The following is a 22,282-nucleotide window of genomic DNA, read 5'->3' as shown; positions in this document are numbered from 1 at the left end:
GTTACCGCTTTGTGGCGGTGGAGTTGTGGAAAGTGCTTGTGGGTGTGCTTTCAGCTGGCAGAAAATGCAGAGAAGTAGAAGTCTCCAATGGTTTCTCATTAAACAGAACTACTGCTTTAAAATAATGTCTACATATGGATTTGCACTTGTATAATTTAAATCAGTTCATTAAAATAGATGCATGCAAAATTCGTAATTTGCTATTATAATGTGTTGCTCTGGGAATAAATGCACATGAATTGTTGAGTCTTTCGCTGTTGTGTTTTTCTCTTTGTGGCAGAATTCTGTTTGCAGTGAAAGCATCAGTGAATACGCAGCAATATGGGCCATTAATCTCAAGCATTTGGGGGTGGGTGGAGGAAGAAGTTGAAGAATGGGTACGATACAGCTTAGACTGCAGTGAAACTGTTGCTGTGTTCCCACATTTACTAAGTAAGGTAGATTTGTTTTGTGAAGACTTCCAGTAGAACTAAACTAAATTTATCTTTAGTTCCCCCAAAACACAGACTTTTCAGATACCCGTGTTTTAGTGGCTATTGCTTCAGGTATAGTGACAATTGCCAATTTTTACTTTTTTGTCTGTTTATACATTTTTGACTGTAGCTGCACTGGTAAAGCTGTGGTTTTATTCTTTCTCACTGATTAAAAAGTATGAACCTGCTCTGTATGGTTCAGCTTGATTAAATATATCCAGACTTCCAACCCCTTTGTAGTTTTTCAATTCCAATATTTATCTTTTTTATGTGTCAGTGAATGTGTCATACGTGTTAATGTCACAGATTTTTAAGAAACTTGAGATGAAATGTTGTGTCTGCATAATCCACGTAGGTAGTTTGTTACCAAGAATGTGAGTATCCATGTCATGTTAATAACAAATAGACCATCTGCCTTCCAGAATTCCTCTAGCTAGTAGATACTTTAATTAGATTACTTTGTCTTCATAGTAGATGTAAGAAGCAGTGCAGGATGACGATGCCAATATTTTTATTTTTTGCACTGTAGATAACATGACCACGTTCTGTATGTGCATACCCAGTAAAAACCTGCTCCGCTGCTGAATTTCTGAGTCCTGTTCCATGCCCTCGTGTCTCTCTGTAGCTTTATTAACACCACAATAAGAGCAAACTCAGAATCATAATATCCTTGCAGGAAGAGAGACAAGAAAATATACAAATTTTACCATTTATATATACTGATATTGCTTTCTGCCCACCCCCCCCCCCCCCCCAAGATTTAATTGATAATGCAGCTTTGGAATAGAGCACTTTCCTCTTTACTGCCTAGCAACAGCCACCCCCCTCTGGCCTTCAGGTTGAAACATCACTGTACCACAATAGCTCATTTGTTCTTGCAATAAGCAATTCAGGGGATTGCACATTAAAGTATGTTGAATACTAGGGGGCATTTTAATTCTTCAGCCTTGATTCCAATTCCTAAACATCTGCATGTTGGTGTTTGTTTTGTCTTTTATTTTTGTTTTATTTGCGTAAAAATGAGATTTGAAATTTTAGTTAGATCGTAAGAGATGCTGAAAGTGAATTATACCATTTAAGTATTACTCCATGAAACCACCCCCCCACTGTTCCCGGGACACTTTGTGTGCTTCATTTTATTTTTGGATAAAGGAGGGCCAGAAATCTGAGGGAAGTCTAGAATAGGCAAGAAAATACAGGTGAATAGATTGCTTTGGGGGAGCACGTTACCCTTTTGGGTGTGCATGGTTAAAGGAGGGCATGTTAAATGTGTAAAAGGAGTGTCCCTTGAAGAGGAACTTTACTGGAGATGTGCGGACTTTATAGAGCAACTGCTTTGGGGTTTGTGGTACAGAGACTCCTAAGAGGAGATGAAGTGGGTAAATCAGCCTTAGAAGTGTCAGAAAGAGGGACTTTTTTTGTGTGGACCTGGAGTGGGCTGTACAGGTGGTTGTAATAGAGGGAGAGAGAGACTGCAAATTTGCTGGACAAAGAGCAAACCCACAGAATTCTTATTGCAAACAGTGATGACTTTTGAAGCCAAATCTCAAAGCAGCTCCAGACTCGAGATTGGTAGAGACTTAGAACTGAGCAAGCAGATACTTTTAATTTTGCCTACTTCGAAAAGTTTATCTTTGTACTTTAAATCCTTGTAAAATTTACTTCTTGAGTCAAAGCCCACTTGATGTTTTGGGAGGACTCACTTCAGTGCAAATGTGCTGCTGTGGCCAGGCCAGGTTGCTCTCTGCACTCACAGGGGTATGATGAAGTCTGGCATGAGGCAGACAGCACAACTCTGGAAGTCTTGCACTTGAGCTTAGTTATTTCTGTGGGAGCTGTTTGAGTGGGTTTGGTTGTGTTGGGGGTTTTGAGGTTCTTTGCAGGGGGGAGGGAATCCATTCTTAAAAGGGAATTCTCAGCATTTTGAAAGTCTGACCTACTTTATGCAGTACATTGAGATGTGTTCGGGACCATTTTTCTGACAGGAAAGGAGTGATTAAATGAGGAGCGTTTTCGAGGTCAACAGAGCTAAAGGGCTCTGTGAACTTACTGGAGAAGGTACGGAGGTGAAATTGAATAAAGGACAGCAGAGGAATAATAATTGACTTTTATGAAGGCAAACAACAATTGGATACTAACCATTCATTTTCAGTGCAAGTGGCATATTCACAGTGTCCATTTGTTGGAACTGAGTTTCAGGAGGAGTGGGCACATGCTGGAAAAGGGGCCAGAAGATACCAGGGAGGGCGATCAGAGATTTCAGGAGCAGGAGCTCTGAGGAAACATGACAAGACTGACAGTTTTGGTTTAAGACAAGGTTAGAGGAGGGAAGGCCGTAAGAGTAATCCTTAGGTATGCAAAAATAATGTTGCAAAGAGAACAAAGATTAGTCTGTTCTCAGCATTGGTGGTGGAAAGGAGAAAATAGTGTGCTCAAATGCAGTGCTACGTAGGGTGATTATTTAGGATGGACAAGGAGTTTCTATATTTGGAACAGGGCAGGAAAACATCTGCCTGGAGTGGCAGCTGGGTGAGCTGGGCCTGCTTTAACCAAATGATCTCCTGTGGTCTCTTCCCAGGACTGTCTTTGTAAGATTTTATGCTTGCTCCTTTAGGGAGGGCTTTTTGTATAGCCACAAGCTATTTGATTTGCGGTACAGCATAAATAACTTCAGGATACTGTTTTGGTTATCAGTGTTGATTTCCTCAGTTGTATATTAGAACTGAAGGGTCAGTTTAAAGATGTCAGTATTTTCATATAAAAACAAATCCAGCTGATACGCAGTTCAGCTGGTGAAATGGAGATTATCTGAGCTAAGCCATGTGGTATGACATTCATGATACTACTTTCATTCCATAAATACATAGAAATGGTATTGTATCCTTTCTAGCCCCCCCCCCCTTTTTTTTATTTTTTTATTTTATCTGCAGTTTTCATTTTAACTAATAGACCTGACTGAACTTTTAAATATTTCTGTAAAACGTCCAAGCTGATATATCAACTAGAATTCTCTCTAGTTCCCTTAGATCTGCACTGGCAAGGTAACATATGCTGATATGAAAATGAGACTGGTAACAGAAAGGTTACATGGCATCGTCTTGTGGCTATCATATGCTTTTCTATATATAAGGTTAAGTTCTCTAGTCATGAAATAAAATGAAGGGTTTTCCTTTTTAATTTTATAAATTATTTATTTATTTGGGGAATTATCTAATTCCAAATAATCCTAAACTTTAAAATAATAGGTAGCTTTTTCTAAGCATTGCTAATTTTTCTAGGATTTTGAGTTAGCATGCCCTTTTAATCCCTCTTTGTTCTTTTGGAACTGGGGTATTATTCAAAAGTTAAATTGTACAGTTCAAATAAAGATGTCCCTTACCGTCAGAATAACACCCAGCATTCAAGCTAATTGCTTTTCAGTTCACAGTGTAACCTAATGATTGGCAATTGAAAGGAATAAAATCCTGCCAGTTGGGCAGGATTGAGATTTATTTCTTTTATTATTTTTTTTTAAATCAGCAGATTTGCTATATAGAAATCAAGGTTTGAGGTTGGGTTTTGGTTTTTTTTTTTGATCAATAGGTTTTTTATATAAAAGAGTGAAACATCCACTGCTATTCACTTCCATACAGAAATGGTCTCTGGCTGTAAGTAAATGCAATTGTCTCCAACAGTAAAAGGTACCACTTGGACTTGATTATGCAGCTGGTCACATTTTATTGAGGCAGTGACATGTTCCCTGTGGTCTAGGAAGAAAAGAAGATTATATCATTGTGAAGTTTTGCTGGGTCGGTGCTCTGCTGGGTTATATGCAAACACTTTCAATGTGGCGGATTGTCTTTTTGCTGCTCTTCTGCAGCTGCAGCGTGCACTGTCCTCGGCATTGTATCCTGTCAGAAAATGCAGGGTACAGTTGTTTGGAGCTTGGGATCTTGTTCTTTTCTTGCATTTGGAGAAAACAGTAGCAAATCCCTTTGTTAAATAATTAGACCCATAAACTTTGAAGAAAATAATATATTTTTATCATGCAAATGTAATGTAGTAGATACATTATTATGTTTACCGTATTTAAAACAGAGGCTAAGCTCTCCTTGATGTCCAAAATAAAAGTTTGGATTAAGTCATAGAGAGTGCTATTATTTCCATGGACATAGTTATTTAATATACTATAGATGGAATTGTGTAGATATAGATGCTGAGGAAAACATGTTTTCTTGTGACTGAAACTTAGCAGCTATGTATGTTAATAAGAAAAAAGTAGTTGCAATCTTACTGATTTTGAAAGAAAATGGCATCATTTTGGGGGATCGTCTTGCAAATGAGATTTAGTGATGGGGGAAAAAAGGAGGTTTATTGTGTAGATATCTCCGTTCAAAAGAACTTTTTATACAGACAGTTCATCTATTGAAAACAGTTTACTGTATTAAAAACATATTAAGAAATGTATGAAGGAGTAGATGAGTCCTGTTTGTAGTATGTGGAGACTGAGAGGCCAGTGTTAGGAAGAAGCAGGATTTGCTTGCTTTCCTGGAAGGGCAGCCTTTCACCTAAAACCTCTTGTCATTGCCAGGATTCTTTGTTCATTTTGGTTACATCTTTTGCGATGAAGTATACATTGTAAAAGGTATCTCCTCTCACTTCTCCATCTGGAATTAACAGGCCTTGCGATTTTGAAAAATAGCCCATTTGAGGGTCTGGAGCTGTCATTCTCCATATTAAGGTTTCTGTGGTTCATTAACTATTCGGAAAATGGATGGTGATTACCATCCTGTTTTTATGTGTCTCCAGAATGAGGGGGGGGAGGGGGGGATTATTAAATGACATTCTCATCTGTCTCTACACTGGATAATTAAACAAAATGTGTGTCAAGGAAAAGTGAGTGCTTTAAAAAATAATAATAAAAAAATAATGTTTTAAAATCACGTATAAGATGTTTTAATAACTGAAACCCACAAGTGTTAATCGGGCAGTCTGGTTTCTGTTCCTGGCTCTGTCCATTGCCTACCTGTCTGCCCTTGATTGATTTGCTTTATACTAAACATTTCCAAAAACTTATACTAGTTTGTGGTTTTCATTTCTTGGGCATCTGGTTTAATATCGAAGTCAAATGCCTTTCACATTTTGGCTACATGGTTGTAAATGATGAAAAAGCAGTAATTTAACAAGTTATTGCACAACAGCAGAACTTCAGCTGATTACACATGCTCATAGTCCATTGCAAATTAACGTGGTCAAACAACCTTCACTTTGGCCAATGCATTTTCCTGTACTTTTGTGCTCTGTTGATAAGGCAATTCATTCATAAACTACTGTGGTGATGTTAATCTTTTGCCATCTCTTTTCCATACTGCAAATAAAAACTGTATTAAGAAAGTCTTTATTTTCTAAAATCTGATGTATTCAAAACAGTTTCTATCAAACTAACAATGCAGATAACATATTTTGCATATGTTCAAAATTTCATTGGCTGTCTTGCAAAGGATTTGAATTAGCTCTTCAGTTCTTTGCCCAGCAATTTCTGGACTCAAACGTTAGTGCACATATGCAATATTTTTTGGCCCTTAGATGAGGGATTTTTGACGGGCCCTTGCAGGTGCTTCTGAATCATGAAATACTGAGTATTCACTATGGTTCCTTAGAAGTTCATACACAGAAGAATAAAACAAGAACCTTCCTTGTGCTGGGATGCAGTGTATACCTACAGTTGCTTCTAAAATTGTGACTTATGATATCAGAAATTATTGAAAATCAAAGCAAAAGGATTCAGAACAAACTCTCACCATTTCTACATGGTGAACACATACTGAACTTTTTTTAAAATGTAATGCATTTGCAGATGTCTTGCTTGTTGACAGATCTTAACCTTTCCAAACTTGGATTCATTGAGGTGATTTCTACAAACGTCAGTTGAGGATATGTTGGTGGATCTGGCCAGGTGCTCTGTTCTGTGACAGAGTATAATTCATTAGATTAACTCATAAATCATATGACTGTTTCAGTTGCTGCACTTACATCATTCAATAACAGTTTTCAAAAATTTTCCTTCTCCAACAATAATAACATGTAATCAGTATTTTTCCGTTAATAGACCACTAGAATGTGATGGGCTCTTGAACTCTGAGTGAACATGTAGAGCATACTGTTACATTAACACTAATTTAAAATATAATATCATGTTGTTTCTATGTCTGATACTAGAATAGGCAAGTCATAGGGTTTTACCATGGCTGTTTATTTCCCCAGTAAAAGATCACTAACGGGAAGAATTGTTGTTTATTAAACAAATAGACCTGAATGAGCCCTTTTCAGATTAGAATGGGTTTTTACTGCTGAAAATCAGGGTGAATGCTCTCTTAGAAGTTACATATATTCAGAGCTACTGCTTTTTTTAATATTTTTTTTATTATATTTTTAATCTTCTGATCTTAAAGTAGACTAGAAGAGTAGTTGAGGGATTTTGTGTGCACTTACCCTATCTTCACCCTCTTCTGGGAAATCAGTTGATAGACCCCTATTGGAACTCACTGGAAATCTGATGTTCTGAAGTATTTGGAAAATTTGCATGCTGGCTAGATGTCAGCATAACCGACATCCAGATCTCTTAGGAAGCTTTGGACAGCTCACCTATGGCTAATATATGGCTTTGCAATGTTTAGTGTACAGGAACAATGAATTCCTTGAGTTCCAATAAACTGTGGGATCACAGAATGAGAGATTCAGTAATTTTTCAGTGCCTTCCGCCATCTGCTTTGAATGAAAGTTGGGCTTGTATCCTGAGGTTGGCAAGTGAGGTTTGAACTATCCCCAGTAGTTTTAGTTTAAATATTTAAAAGGCATTTGACTCTCTGATGTGTGGTGGGTAGTAGCAATATGCTTAGTAGTCGTGTAGTATGTGTGGGAGAATGTACAACATAGCTAAGCTTGGGAGCCAGCATGGGCTGAATTCTGAGGGTGTTCTTCAATCCCATGACAAAGAACTTCTCAGGAAAATGAGCGGTTTGGTCTGAAGCTATTGCACATGTAATTATGTTATGATAGAAGAAGGTAGGTATGGTCTGGTATCCTCGCGAAACTCTAATAGCCAGATGGACCTCAGCGTGTTACAAAAATGCCATGAAGTTTTGTTTCAAAGTGGTTTTGTGCTTGCTTATGGTATAATTGTCTAAATAGATGACGCGAGTCCCTTTATGCTGAAAATATCCAAAAACTATAGTGCAAATAATGAAAAAAAAAAAAAAAGGAAAAAAATCAAAAACCTTTTTCTGCTAGAGAAGTGCACAACCAAATCTAGAGCTGGTGTGCTTTTATCGGATGTTACATTTTTACTATAAATTGTATTTATTCTGTGTCTGTGAAAAGTAAAAACTGTCATAACTCATGCTCTTTTATGTTAATAACATGATACCTATATTGTAGGCACTGTGTAGCACTCATAGAGATATGTGGGCGCATATATGTAAATTCTCCCTTTAATAACAGAAGTGATATGTTGTTACCCCAGAATGAATCGGGTTTTAGCTTTCCTGTGATTAGGACAGACCATGCATTCTGTATTCTGATGAGCCATGTATAATTTCTTTTTCCATCAGGCAGAGCTGGATGACAGTGCAGGGCTGTCAGAAAGCCCTGCCTCCCTTTGGGGGTCCATCTTTGATGGTGAGGCTGCTGTGGGTGATGAAACTGGCTGGCCAAAAAACAGGCAAAAAGGAGAAGCAGCATCATGTCACATAGTGGTTAGTTAGCCCATATCTACTGTCCAAATGTTACGTTTAACCACAGCTTTCTGTTGGTTTTGTGCTGTAGGCCAGGATTATTTTGTTTGTTTATGTTTTATGAAGCATATTTGAATAGACTTACCTGTTAGTTTCGGTCTTTACTATGGTCATCACGTGACAAGAACGAACAGAGTACCAGATTCCTTGTGCCTCATGACTGCCAAAAAAATAATTTTAATATCAGTGCTGAAAATATGCCCAGAATATCCCAAACATATGGAGCATGGTGGCAGACGTGACAAAGGACATCACGGATCTGCTTTCTGCAGCGGTTGCTGGAGGCCTTGCTATGTAACCTGAAGAGCCTGAAGTGTCCTGGGTCCTGTCCTGCACTAAGCTGTGTATTTACATCATGAGAATATTTTCTCTTACATATTCTAATTTCCTGATAAATGTTTATCCTCTCTTGGACTTGGATTTTTTAAATTTATTTTGGAATCAGCAGATTTGTGGCAGTCAGTTCAGACCATGGGAAATGTGATCCAGCAGGCTGGAGATGAGCCAGCTGAGCACCCTAATTAACAGAAATATGTAATTAAAATTTAAGCAGATGTGGCTTGGGCAGGTGGTATTTCTTGAATGCATTTAGTTTGCTGTATGTATGCGCTATATGTGATAGATACAAACAAATCCTCTATCTGCAGCCGCGAAAAATACTGTGCATATGCTAGGCAGTTGGTCGGTGCAAGTGTTGTGCACTCGCCCAGCACTGCTGAAACTGCCACATCTCTGCTTTTAATGGACTGAAACGAGTTCTGAAATCCTGAACATATGTAAACACTTTAAAATTCAGCCTGGACAAAGTTTACGAGTGGGAAAACAGACATATGCATGCAAGTCTATAAATACAGTAACCACACATGATGCACTGCTTGCTTTTTAATTATTATCTTCTACCAGCTACTGTTGGAAACAGCATATTAGGTAAGATAACACTTTGATCTGATGTAGCTTTACAAAAAGTGTTGCCTGGTGAATTCATTTTGACTCCCCAAATATGAAAAAAACTACTCAGTTGTTCCCCAAATATGAAAACAACTACTCAGTTGTCCCATAAAAATTCCAAAATTATATTTGTTCTTAGTTCTTACCTAAATTCCAGCAATTGCTTTGTCAGCAATTTCAGTTAATTGGAAAAAAAATAAAGAGTAAAAATTTACAGTTAAAATTTGGAAATAAGTAGATAAACTTCTAACTTGGCAAAACTGGAATTCAGATTCTCTTTGGTAACAGCCCATGAAGCATAGGCCATTCCCCGTTCTCACTGTTCTCACTGCAGTACACACATTGCACCTTTAGTGAAGACAAACAAACAAAAACCCCAAACCACAGCTGAAGCTCTTCATATTTGAGGGAAAATTCTGTCCCTGTAGATTTTTAAGATTATAGCTGTAGAATCCTTCTGCAGTTTTAGATTTTTTTTGGAGTGGTGGGGTGGGGGTAACAGTTTAATAGGATTGTCTGATAAGGAATCGTGTCGTACAGTTACATTATTCAGTCTCCTGCTTGTTTGAGTGACCTTTTATAATTTTTCAATTTCCTTTGGGCGGTGTTTCGCAGTTTCCCAGTGTATCACCAGCAATGAGCATGTGGCTTATTTGCAATACCTTCCTCTCTTCTTTAGCAGGCTGTGTCAAAAGTGTTGTTCTAGCAGATGACTTTCCCTTAAGCTGCTGCAGCTCCATGTGCCCTGCGGTTACTAATTTGAAAATGACGTGTTGGGATTCTGTGTGTGTGTGTGTTCATGTACCTTTCATAATCATCTGTTAAAAGACTGGTCTTTTGACGCTGCAGAAGGTGCAGAAAAGCTGGCTTTATTACAGAACTATCTTTCTCTTATTTCAAAGTATTTTTGTAGCTTTAGGACTTTGAACTGTCAACAGTCATGGTCTGATGCTCTTCGCTGGTCAGGTCATTCAGCTGATGCGGCAGTAAGTACAACATGACTTACAGTTCTTGTATACAAAGGAAATCCAAGACCATGTAATCATAAGCATTTTCTTGATCTACTCATCATGCCAAAGTGGGAAAACTTTACCTTATTCAAGCGATGTAGGTTGCGCTTTTTGAGTTTCAAGTGCAATTTTATCTGGTTTTGGTGGTTTTTTTTCAGTTCACGAACCGAGCATATTTGAGATGGAGCAGAATACTCTTGATACAAGTTTATGTCATATTGTGATGTACGTTAGTTCATTATCTGATCTGTATTAGAATGTAATGACAAGTAACTTGTGGAAATCTCGTTGAGAGCATCTGATAAAGGCACAGTATTATTCAGACTGTTATCTTTATAAATATGTTGATTCTAACTTAGAACGGAATCTTAAGTCTTTGGTGGCTCCACTTCAATACATTATGCAGATTTACAGCAACTGAGATGTGCCCATTAACTTAGTGGGTTCTCCCATTGAATGAACCCCAACAAGTAGCTGAGTGAAGTATCTTTTTTTGGTAAGGGAATCAAAAATTTGGCTGACGATATTAAAGGCAGCATTGCAAATGGAAATTGGCAATTCATTGCTATTGATTCCTACCAAGTATGCAGCCGCTTGCAAAACTCAGAAACATAAGCATCCCGAGGGCCTGTTTCTTTCCACTGTTTCAGTCTTACTACTGTGATTCTCAGTGCCCTGGAAGTTTTAGGAAGCAATTTAATTGACAGTTTGTGGAGAAGTACTACCAAGTGTGTGTGAAGTATTGGGATTTTTCCAGGATGAACTGCCAAACTTTATATTTCTCTGAAATTGGTTGGGTTTAGGAAATACTATTTTTACACGGTGTAGTTGTTATCCAACTAGTATGTAATAAAAATAATGAGTTAAATTACCTCTGACTTTAAGTCTATGCAGTCAGCAAAAGTATATCCAAGACAAGTGCTAATCACTTGTAAGATTTTAAGAAATCTGAAAAACATAAATCTTGCTGTTAGTGTTCATAAGATTTTGTGAAATAGTGTAATATGTGCTAATTTATCATAATATGATGTGCTCATAATTTACAATTTGATTTTAACATACTATAAAGTCATTATGGAGTAAATAGTGAGTGTGTTCATTTCTTTAACTTAATCAGATATGTTGTCACAAAATCAAAGAATGTATATTTAATTAGGAAGTGGAACGTTACTTTTGTTACTAAGGGAGCAATTTGCTTAGTGTATCTTCTTCTTTTAATGCTTTATTCCTTTTACTGAAACTTAGTATTTCTTGTTGCAGTGTGCCATAACCTTATTGGCCTGGGATAAGTTTCTTCAATTATTTATTCTATTAATGTTTCTATCACCTGAGGGAAATGCAGATATGCTGTTAACGATTGTGTTAATCAAACAACTTTCTGTATTTCTGCAGTGCCCAATTTTATGTCATTACATTAGCAGGCACAGGTGATGAAACTGGAAACTTGTAATGTACTATAGATTGGATTAACTCTTCTGTTTTGTGTAGACTACTCAAAGATCTATTTTAGATAATTTAAAAAGATTAAATCTGCCAAGACAGTTATTCCTCCTGACAGGATCTCTAAATTCTTCAACATAAGTCCAGTGTTCTTGTAAAGTTTTTGAATATTGTACACTAATAACCCTGTGGTTACCCTGGGGCGTGGGATACAACACTGTTTCTTTAAACAGGGAATTTTTGTGTCTTTTTTTAAGTCCTTTGAATATTGGAATAATTATTTCACCCATATAATGTGATGACTCACATTAGGCATTTGAATGCAATAACCATTTTTGAGCTATTCTTAGGCTGTAACAGGTGTTATAACTTCACTTTCTGCCTTTTCAGAGTGTTGATGTTATCTTTTTTAAAGGTCCGTTGAACCACAAGGTGGTTGTGTTGGGGTGGAGAAGGGCGTCTTGGTGTTTGCTTTCTGTCACAGACTTTCCTTGGTACACTTCTCCCTGGGGTGATCCCAGATCCCAGTGGAAGCAGTGCCGGTACTTTCAGCTGGGAGCATCCTGCCTACGGCATCGCAGCTGGGTTCTGAACAGCACCAGGGTGACTGTAAAGCACTTGGTGGGATCCTTGGATGCCTGTTGCTTGCAATAATGTTGTTTTTTAATACATTTTTTTAGTCTTTTTAGACTATGCATTATTAGGCTTTGCTTTTGATATGGGCAAGACAGCCAGGGTATTTTTTAAGGGTCTGTTAAAGACCCTAAAGAGTCTAAATATAGTTGGCCTTTTTGCAAAGAAAAGGTTGTAAGCAAGACTTTCAGTCAGTGTCAGTACCTCTCTCTGTGCCTGGAAATCAGTACCTCTGTGATCCTTAGCCTGTTTCTCAGTCCTGAGAGGCTCACAACCAGGGGAAAAAAAAAAACAAAAACCAAACACCAAAAAACCCCCCCCACACAAAAATAACCCAAAAAACAATCCCACAAAAAAACCCAGAACCAAAAAATCCTCACAAAATTCAGCAAATATTCCAAACGTTTTTTTCTAATACATTTGCATAGTGCTTTTTATTTCTGCACTGCTTTGCTTACATGAGTGCCTGCCTACATAAGCAGGGAAAGCCTTTAGTTGTCCCTTTACCATCTGTCCTCTAAAGTTATATTTAAAATGCTCTATACATCTTGTATTTTTTGGCATTTGCTGGGGAGGAGGGTGGTCCTTCAGTGCTGTCACCATTTTCATCCCATGGCCCATCCAGGAGCAGGTGTTGAGCAGTGATACAGCCTGGTGGTACATGCCCCAAGTAACCCATCTGAAGTCTCAGTTGGCCCGTTTGGTAGAATCTGCCAAAATAATTTCCAGGCTCATGTTGTATGCTTGCCAAGCTGTTGGCTCAGGTAGTCCTTCAGTGCAGATAAGAAATCTGAGGAAAACTTTTTGACAGCGAGCATAATATTTGGGGGAGTGCTTCCATTCTCTTTAGCAAATTTGCTTTACTTGATGAATTTAAGCCAAACAGGTAATTACAACTGGTTTTCAGCATCATGTGCTCCCTGAAGTCCCTGAAATTATACTTCACATTGTGTTCTTCATATTTAGTGGTTGTTTAAATTGATGCTGTATCAGAGACTTGATCAGCATCAGAGAGATGAAATTTGAAACCATTACTGTGATAATTTCTGTAAGGTTCCTTGTTTCCATTGCATATGTTTTCTATAAATATTTTTTCTAATTTTTATTTCCAAAAAAGTGGTTACTTTTGTCTCATAATTCTAAGAAGTTAAGTGGGGGAAAAAAATAAATGAGAGCTGAACTTTTAATATTTTTTTTAATGTTTGATTATACGTTATGAATACAGTTATGGACTGATGCATACTAAGGTACAAATCTCCTAGTGGGAAATAAATTAAAACTGTGTTTACTTGTGTGTTTTTTCCAGAGATTTGTTACAGTTCCCAGGAGAAGATGATGTAGACGTTGCAATGAAAATTCTGGTTCAGTGGAGTTCCCAAGGCCTTGAAGATGCCCGGCTGGTAAATTACTCTGTTTTGCTTGACCTACCAGGCTCTTCTTCAAACACAGTAACTCTGAAAAACAGCGGTGAATGCTTTTATCCTAGTGGACAACAGTGCAACAGAGAGACCAAAACGCTTCATAACCAAGACCTCCTGTACTCGTATGCAGCTTACTCTGCTAAAGGAACTCTTGAGGTAATATGACCATTTGTCTCTGTCATTTGTGTTGAAATAGAGATGGAAAACATCAGTTTTTGTTGAACTTGGCTGGCAAAGTATACATAGTGAAATGCACAGCCTTGAAATAAACAGGTAAAATATGATGTGGCCCATTTCAATTCAAACTTAAAAAATAGTTAGACCTGAACACTTCGTATGATATATATGTTTTGGGGTTTTTTTTAAGTATTTGAGTTTATGAATTGGCATCTTTTTCTTGGGTGTTAACATCTAAAAGCTGTGTCTAGGGCTACATGTTATCCTTGTTGATATATAAGTGCTACTGTTTTGAGTGATGTCTTAGGAAGAGTAAGATGAAGTTTTCTATAGTGAGAGCAGTGGGAGTGCTGGGCTAGTAACTGGAGCTCCTGAATTATGGTTGAGGATCTTGCATAATTACTTCTGTGGCAACTCAGCTGACACATCTGCTCTGTTTCCTCTTGAAAATCCTGATTTGTGCTTTTATCTTACTGTAGCTTTTGTTACGAAATTTTGTCAGCAAAAAGATGCTGCCTGTTGGGATTTGTTACTTGCCAAGTGAAATAAGATCTTGGATTATCTTGTTTTATCCTCTTTACTGTCTTCACTGGCTGCCTTCCTGTATTTGCTTTCCAAATATATTTGGGGTGCACAAAGGGGTCATTATTTCTGTTTACTTTCCTAGCTGAGATAGCATAAATCTCAGTAAATATTTCTGAAATAGAAAAATTGAAATTTCACTGCTAACTGCATTGCAGTTGTCTTTCTCCTTTTTAAAATATTTAATATTATTCCAATGATGCAGGGCTTTTCCCATCTTGGTTACTTTCCATCTTGTTTAAAAGGTGATTGTTTTCATCACTTAGAACACTAATAGACCATATTGGAACAGGTTGGGAATGGCATTGGGTTTGGAGGATACCTCTTCCAAAATACCTTTATACATTGTGAATACCTTAATAATTATAGCATATTAGTTACTAAATTTCTAACAGTTAAAATGCAACTATTGTGTATTTTCCTTTTGTTTGTGACACTTTATGCCCATAGTGTTTATTGATAACATGTAATGCACTGTGGAAATCTCGTAATGAGTCAAAATGGGGAAAGTTGCATGATGCTAACTAAATCATTTTATGCACTAGTAATATAATTTTGAATTTTGGACTGTAGGAAATAGGAGGGGTGATAGAAAGTCAGATCCATATGTTTCTCATCCTGAAGTTCACAAGCTTCAGTTTCTCTTTCTTAAACTTTTTAGTCCAAGTGATTTATTCCAGGGGAAGAATCGATTTCTTGTTCTCCTTTGGGAGAGAGACATCTCTCCATCTTCTGTTTTTGTGTACCTTACCTGCCTGCTTTCCATATTGAGTCTCATGTTTGTTATCTCCATGCAGCTTCTGTTATGGGGCTCTGTCAACCCAACAACTTCAAGTTAAAATTTGTTGTTAAGTAGTGAAATGAAGTAGACAAGTGATAGGTCCTAACATGCATGATGTATGCTTTTAACTTTTCCATGGGCAAGCAAAAAGTACTAATGAATGGGTTTGGCTTCGCACATTTATCACTTAGAAACTCAATATGTGATATTATTTTCTCATTGTAACTTAATAAGAGTAACTGTAATGAGATAAAAGTAGAGTTGTGACCTTTGAGATTTTCTTTCATGAAAATCAATGTGTTGCTATCAAATTCATCAGATTAAAGGAAATCCAATGTTCCGGGAAAAATCATTGATGTTATTACCAGCAGCACATGTACCACCTTCAGTTTTGTTTTGGGCAGTTTTCTCTGAGTTCTGCAGAAATAAGGACCACCCACATGACATTGTACTCATCACTAGGGTTGGACCTTGGCTTTGGCAAAACATGAAGCTTGTACTTAAGCCAAAGAATGACTCTCTGTGGACAATCAGTTCTTTGAGATACCTAGCACCCTCACAAAACCTCAGTTACTTATTTTATTCTTCAAAAGGTTTACCCGGAGCGTCCTTAGCCCTGGAGTTTTGCTTAAAAGGGAAATTTCTCTATTTATTTGGGCAACAGATAAGTTGGTAGTGATCTAATCTTTCCGACTTTTGTTCCTACACAGTACTATCTACTATTTAAACTAAAGGAAGAAGAAAAGCTTTAAATGAGAAGTAGCAGGTGGTGCCTGTAGCTGGGGTCAGCCATCAGAGCATGACTTGATTGCTTGTAGTGGAACAAGTCACATGTTTTTAATATCTTGCAGTGGGCTGTGATTACAAAATCATGAATGGTTTTCCTGTGAGAAGGTATTCTTGTAACAGCTACTCATAACCTAAATAATTTGCTTTCAATTGTGATGCATGCTTTAGTAGAAAATTTGTATTGTGTGTCACGTATTCAGGTTGGATTGCTAATATTGCTTCTATGCTGCTGCTTCATTGTATCTCATTTGTATATTTGTTTTGAATAAAGTTCAAGCAAATAAAACCATTAAGTTATTGCAGCCCGGCTACTAGCAGAGCAACAACTCTACTTTCATGTTGACAAGGTTATTTGTAGAATAGCAAGACTCATTTTGTTTGACCACCTGTCATGTCCATTCATCATATAGCCATTGTATATGAGCCATCCAATTTGTGCTTTCTGGTAACAGTCTAAACAGCATTTGTGAGTAAAAATGTGAGTATTTGTGATCTGAAATCTACTTCAAAAACCTACTTAGTGCCATTGTGATGGATGGTGCACTTTACTACTACTCTGTATTTCATTGGGCCCTGAAAAGGTGACAGTGTTTACCCATCACTGTGACAGGCAGGGTAGCCTACAGTTCTGGAGAGGGCTGTCTACTTGGTTTTGAAATAGATATTGCAGCAGTTATGTAAATAATACATCATAGACTAGGTCAGTCTAAGGAAGGAATGACATACAGGAAAAATACTTTTATTAGAACTCAAATATGAACCACCTTTTAGAGAGTTTAAACCTTTAGTGTGCTTGAGGAAAACGGGAAAGCCACTCTGGCCAACAGAGAACGTATCATAAGGGAAATTACATTGCATGAAAGTTATGCATTAAAGCAAAATGCATTGTCAGACAGTTGTGTGGTTAATTTGAATGTGCTGCTGCCTGCCTTTACGGGTAGGCGGTGATCTGAGAGCTGTGGCCGCATGTGCTCTCACTGGCAGTGCTGGAGGGATGAGCTGGGGAGCTGTTGGTGAGAGCAGAGGAGAGCTGTGTGTGAACCCCCAGACATCCAGTGTCTTCCTCTCAGTACCACCTTGGTCAGTAGTGTCAGCGTAGGTGCATGTTGCTGCCCGTCTGTTAGCACTCACGGCGGTGGTCCCCGAGTGCTGTGACCCCCCTAAAGCACGGCTGGGTGCAGGCTGGTGGCGCAGCAGAAGGCTGGGTGGTACCCAGGGCCACTGGGTACAGCGAACTGCGGGAAGCAAGTGTTCAGTTTTGGTGTTGCAGTGTTCATCTGCTCTGTTCCCTGGTTCTTCAGGAACTGTAAAGAGAAAACCATAGCAGGTTTAATGGTTGGTGTGTTGGGAGAATGTTCAAGGACAGACTAAATAAAGCAAAATTAAGATTGCTTTGTATTCCCTGATTTTCTGAAACTGTGTTTGTGTGACTTGACGTTTTCCTCATCTTTCACTTTAATTTATTCACACTTTCCTTTATGGAAATGTTAAGGAACTTTTGACAATCCTACCTCTGCTTTAATACTTTGAACAGGGATACTTCATGTCCTCTGTTACACAGTATTGTCTCATGCTCCACTACACTCCTCTGCCTCTTTAGGATTAACCGGCAGCTGAATGCACCAAATCCCTGTTGGTTCTTTTGCTGGTCCTCCATCCTTTTTTTTTTTTTTTTTCCCTCCTCCTCTTTTCTTTTTTTGTTTTCTCCTGGATGCTCTCAGCGATCCCAGCAAAACATCTTTTTTTCTTTCCTGGACCTCATACACTAACAAGACTGTGTTTGTTCAGAAACCAGGAGAGGAAGCAAGAAAGGTAAAAGTAATAATGTTCTTGAAATGGGAATGTATGTACGGGCAGGAGTTTAATGTTATCATGGGCAGAAATTAATTGTGCCCATCTCCAAGGCACTTCTCCCAATGCCCAACTATGTCTCCTTTGTACTTTGACCCCTCCTCCGTCCTTGTTTCCGGAGTGCTTGGGCTCCTCTGTGACGTCACCTCCCTTCCCTGCCATTGTCTGCGTTCCCTGACTGATTCTACCCATTTTTCTGTTTGAAGTGTCTGCTGATTTTAGGCATTTACACTCCCAACTCAGCCAGTGATACCTTTGATTAGTTTTGGAGGGGCTGCAGGGAGCAGACAAGCGAGAAGACTGACTGTTTGCCTCTATGACAATATGCAGAAGAGATTCTCTGCATCTGTTGATAGCATATCAGCCTGCTCTGGTTCATTTGTTTTGGTGACATTTTCACAGCTAAATGAGAGCCCACTGCAGAGATTAATGCAACCTGAAGCAATATGAGAAGTGCAAACCCATCTGTTAAGCTCACTCAGTGATCTTCCCACCATTCTTCAATCTTGGCAAGATGAGAATAAGGGAGCAGGACTGGGATTGCTGTCAGAGCCTCTTTCACAAGGAGCAGAGCTTGCGTATTTCCTATCAAATACCCCATTTTCCTATGGCTATGCTGAGATGTCACCTCTCCCAATCCATCCTGTCCTTTCCCAGGCCCTTGTCTCTGCAGGAAGATGGGAGCCTTCCTTTCTTCTACTGCCTGTTCCTCTCATCTTTCCCACTGATTGCAGGCTCCTCCTGTGTACCCTGCGGTCCCCTCCCCTTTCTGCTAGGTCTTTGCGGTCCTGCAGCACTGTTCCCTTGCAGTACTTGCAGCTCCCTGTATTTCTGCCTCTGCACCAAAAGGTTACAAGTTCCTCTGGAGGGACAATACTTCAGGAAGTCCTTGACCCAACAGCTTGCTTTCATTTGGTTTGGTTTCCTTGTGGTGGAAATGTGATTAGTGCACCCTTAGTATCTTTTATCTTCCCTCTAGCTAATCATTGGTAATTTCCTCAGCAATATTTCTGAATTAAGATTGGTGTCAGAGGGTTGGTTTTAGAAAATTTTAAAATCTTCCCAGGTTATTTTTATCCCCAGGCAAAATTTCCAAATGAGCCTTCTGCAGCATGTTCACTTGCACATCTTGAATTCCAAATGCAGATAGTGCTTATAATTTAGATTAAATAGTCACAGCATCTCGCCCTAAGTCTTTTAGTCATTTTTGATGGCACATTGGTGCAAAATATCAAGCTAGAGGGGATCTCCATACATGCATACATTTAATTTTTAGGCACACCAATTTAGTTCATTATTATCTTTATTAACATTTTCGAAAATTTCTTCTCTGAAGAGACATCTACTAGCTAAAATGAATCCCTAGCAACTGAAATCAGTTTGCAGATGGTTAGGGCTATAGGTTGAATAACACATACACACAAATGAGAAGAATCATGCAATTTTTGTTACATTTAGATGTTTTAGAAGAGCTTTATTTATCTTTTATTTATAGAAGAATTTCTCAGAAACCTTTTCCACAAATAATCATAATTTGGACCACTGTTCTGCATACCAAGTAGGCACAGCAAATTTTCAAGACAATCTCACTGACTATGGATTTTAGAATAGACTTGACCTTTAAACAGAAAACAACATTCAACATTAACTACAGCATAGTGCCACTCCATTATAATTACATATAGAAAGCTGTGAAACACAATGTGAAGGTTATATAATTTAAAATTGCAGTCAAGGACTGAAAAAAAAGATCATTGAAGAGTTGTCCTGCAGAACATCCTGTCAGTTTTCTGGCATATATCACATAAGCATTAATAAATAAAGTTGTACAGTTCCCTAAAAATAACAGTAGTTCATCATGCACGAAAGCCCAGTTAATACTGCTGCAAGATGTTTCTAACATTGAAGGGCAGAGTTTCAAAGATGCAAATGCCTATTGCTGCAAAACCTTCTGCTGTTCTGTAGTTGTGAATCAATACTGTACTAATGTTTTACTAATGAAATATTAGTAGTGACATTTTAGTAATAATGTCACGAATAATGAATGAGGGTGTGGTTTCTTTTACATGAAAAAAAGCAAAAGGTGAGGCATCCCAATATCTACAGCTATAACAGGTCACTGAGCGCTTCCATGCCATTACACATGATCAGCCAAAGGCATTTTTCAGTAAGGCATCTGTACAATATTGGAGGGGGAGCGATGCTGAACCATAAACACTATCTGTATTCCAGTTGCATGATAAAAACTAAAGGGTGAAAACACTGAGGACTTGGGAAATGGATTTGGCGCTTTATTCAGTTTTTAGTGCAAGTCAGTTTCCTATTGAAGTCAATGGGAATTACATCATTTTTTACCAGAGTTGAATTTTTTCTGTTAGTAGTCACTGTGAGAGAATACAAGTGGAAGTAATTTCTGCAGATCCATGGACCTCAGAAATATTTTTCTTTTTAATTATTTTATTGTATATAATTTAGACCCAGTAAGTTGCAGTCACCTGTGCAGTTTATTAGATACCTGGGTTGATAACTACCCTGCCAGTCGTCATTCATGCCCACTTTTTGTTAATGATGTTTGTTGTAAAGCTGAGTACGAAGGAGCTCCAAGTGAAGTGGAAGTCTTTCTGCCAAACCACAAGGCATGCTTTGCTTAGGTAGTGCTATCTTCTTGACTCCCTGTCATTTCTTTTACTTTTTAGTAAATATGAACCTGCTAACAGCATACCTGTGTTCTTTCTTTTTAATTTTGCAAAGGCAGTATCCTCCTCGGATGAGAAATTCCAAGTAAAAAGCAGCCGCTGCAGTGAAATGTTTGGTTTGGGTATTAGGGATCTTTTTCTTTTAAATTTCTCCATAATTTTGAAGTTTTAAAACTGCCTTAAAAGGATTTTGCTTACACTCAAACCAAAACGATACATTTTCTTGAACAGAGAAAAACCAGAGAAAGCTAGTATTATCAGCTTTTAAAATATTGCTTGGGTGATAAGAACAACATAAGAAACAACTATAACTGATATAATGAGAACAATAACAAAACGTTTTTGTGTTTATATAATACTAAATCCTTGTCTCTAAATCTACTTACATAACCTCATTGTTGGTGGTGGGTTTTTTTTATGTAGTTTCATGCATAAATAATAATCACTGGTTCAAAATGCTACTCAGCTTTGTGATAGGAGTGACTGTAAAATACAGTATTGATGAATTCATTTATTTTTTGGGGGGGAGGGTTGTGAGTCGGTTGTGGGGTTTTTTTAAATTATTATTTTTGAGGCAGAGAGGAAAGTCCTAACACCTTTTAAGGAATATTAGCTATACAAAAGCATCTGTAGTCAAAGGAATATTTCATTTCACCCCGCTTATACATCCTGTACCTAGAAACCTTGTCCTAAAATTCTGACCCTGGCAGTCACAAGCATCAGTCATCCATAAGAATATGGGTTAGAAACACTGTAATAAACCAAGCTTTTTTAAAAAGACCAGATCACTTTCTCTGACATACTGCACTTGATTATTGTTTTCTGAAAATAGAGAAAAAGTCTAAATAATGGTGTTGTCTCTTGTGAATTAAAGCTGGCAGCTAAAAAGAATTGAAAGCGACTATTTAAATCTTCGATGCAGTGTGGTAAATCTTACCAGCTTGAAGCCTTAGCAATGTGGTTTATCTCTGCCTACCAGTATAAATTTTACAGTCACTACTGGACAACATTTTGTCAAAATCTTAAAAATGTATTTCTTCTAATGTAATAATATCAGCTTATTGATTTTTTTTGCTATGGGACATTTTTTTTTCTTTCTCATTATGAAAATCTTTTCAATATCTTTAAACGAAAGTATCATTCAGAGTCCAAAACGAGTCTGAAGATTTCCTATCTCTATGTTAGGATGTGGTGATATGAAGTCCAAATATAATCTTCTGAAATGATTGCTAGAAAGAGTGGAAATAAGTTCTTACTTTAAAAAAAAAAAGCTTAAGTGACATGTTTTGAATGTAATCTCAACTAGTTGGGGATAAAAAGCTGGCAATATATAAATAATTTGGCAAGGACAGACATTAGCAGCTTGTATTTCATTGTTGAAGAAGTTTTGTATAAAAGAGCGAAGGATGTACCTCTCTAGAGGCTGCTTTGAGGAATGCTATAAACCTGGTCACAGGGCGTTAATAGTAAGAAAGACCAAAAAAGTGAAGATGACTTCTCCCAGAGAAAACCCTTTGAAGCAAATGTCTTTTGAAACCTTTCAGAGCAGGATGAAAAAAAAAATGTGCAGCTGTGATACAGCTGGTTGAAAAAATATATGAAAACTGATTTCTTAAAAAAGTAAAAAATAATAATAATGAAAAATAAAAAATAAAAAAGACCCAGTTACTAACCTTAGGCAAGTCTAAGTTTGGTATCCAGGTGCAGCT

General features: G+C 37.7%; 1 protein-coding gene across 6 annotated transcripts in view; it reads left to right on the top strand.

Moving 5' to 3' along the window:
• Window positions 1-22,282, top strand: part of NAALADL2 (N-acetylated alpha-linked acidic dipeptidase like 2) — a 504,243-nt gene that overhangs the window by 247,624 nt on the left and 234,337 nt on the right. For all 6 annotated transcript variants that reach the window (XM_037406785.1, XM_037406787.1, XM_037406788.1 and 3 more), the window contains one exon: window positions 13,583-13,853. In XM_037406785.1, coding sequence (XP_037262682.1) covers window positions 13,583-13,853 — 271 coding nt within the window. The remainder of the gene's footprint in view (window positions 1-13,582; window positions 13,854-22,282) is intronic.

Source organism: Falco rusticolus, chromosome 13 (genome assembly GCF_015220075.1).
Source record: "Falco rusticolus isolate bFalRus1 chromosome 13, bFalRus1.pri, whole genome shotgun sequence".
Classification (NCBI taxonomy): Eukaryota; Metazoa; Chordata; class Aves; order Falconiformes; family Falconidae; genus Falco; species Falco rusticolus.
The sequence above is the reverse complement of the archived record's forward strand: the minus strand, read 5'-3'. Positions and strand labels throughout refer to the sequence as shown.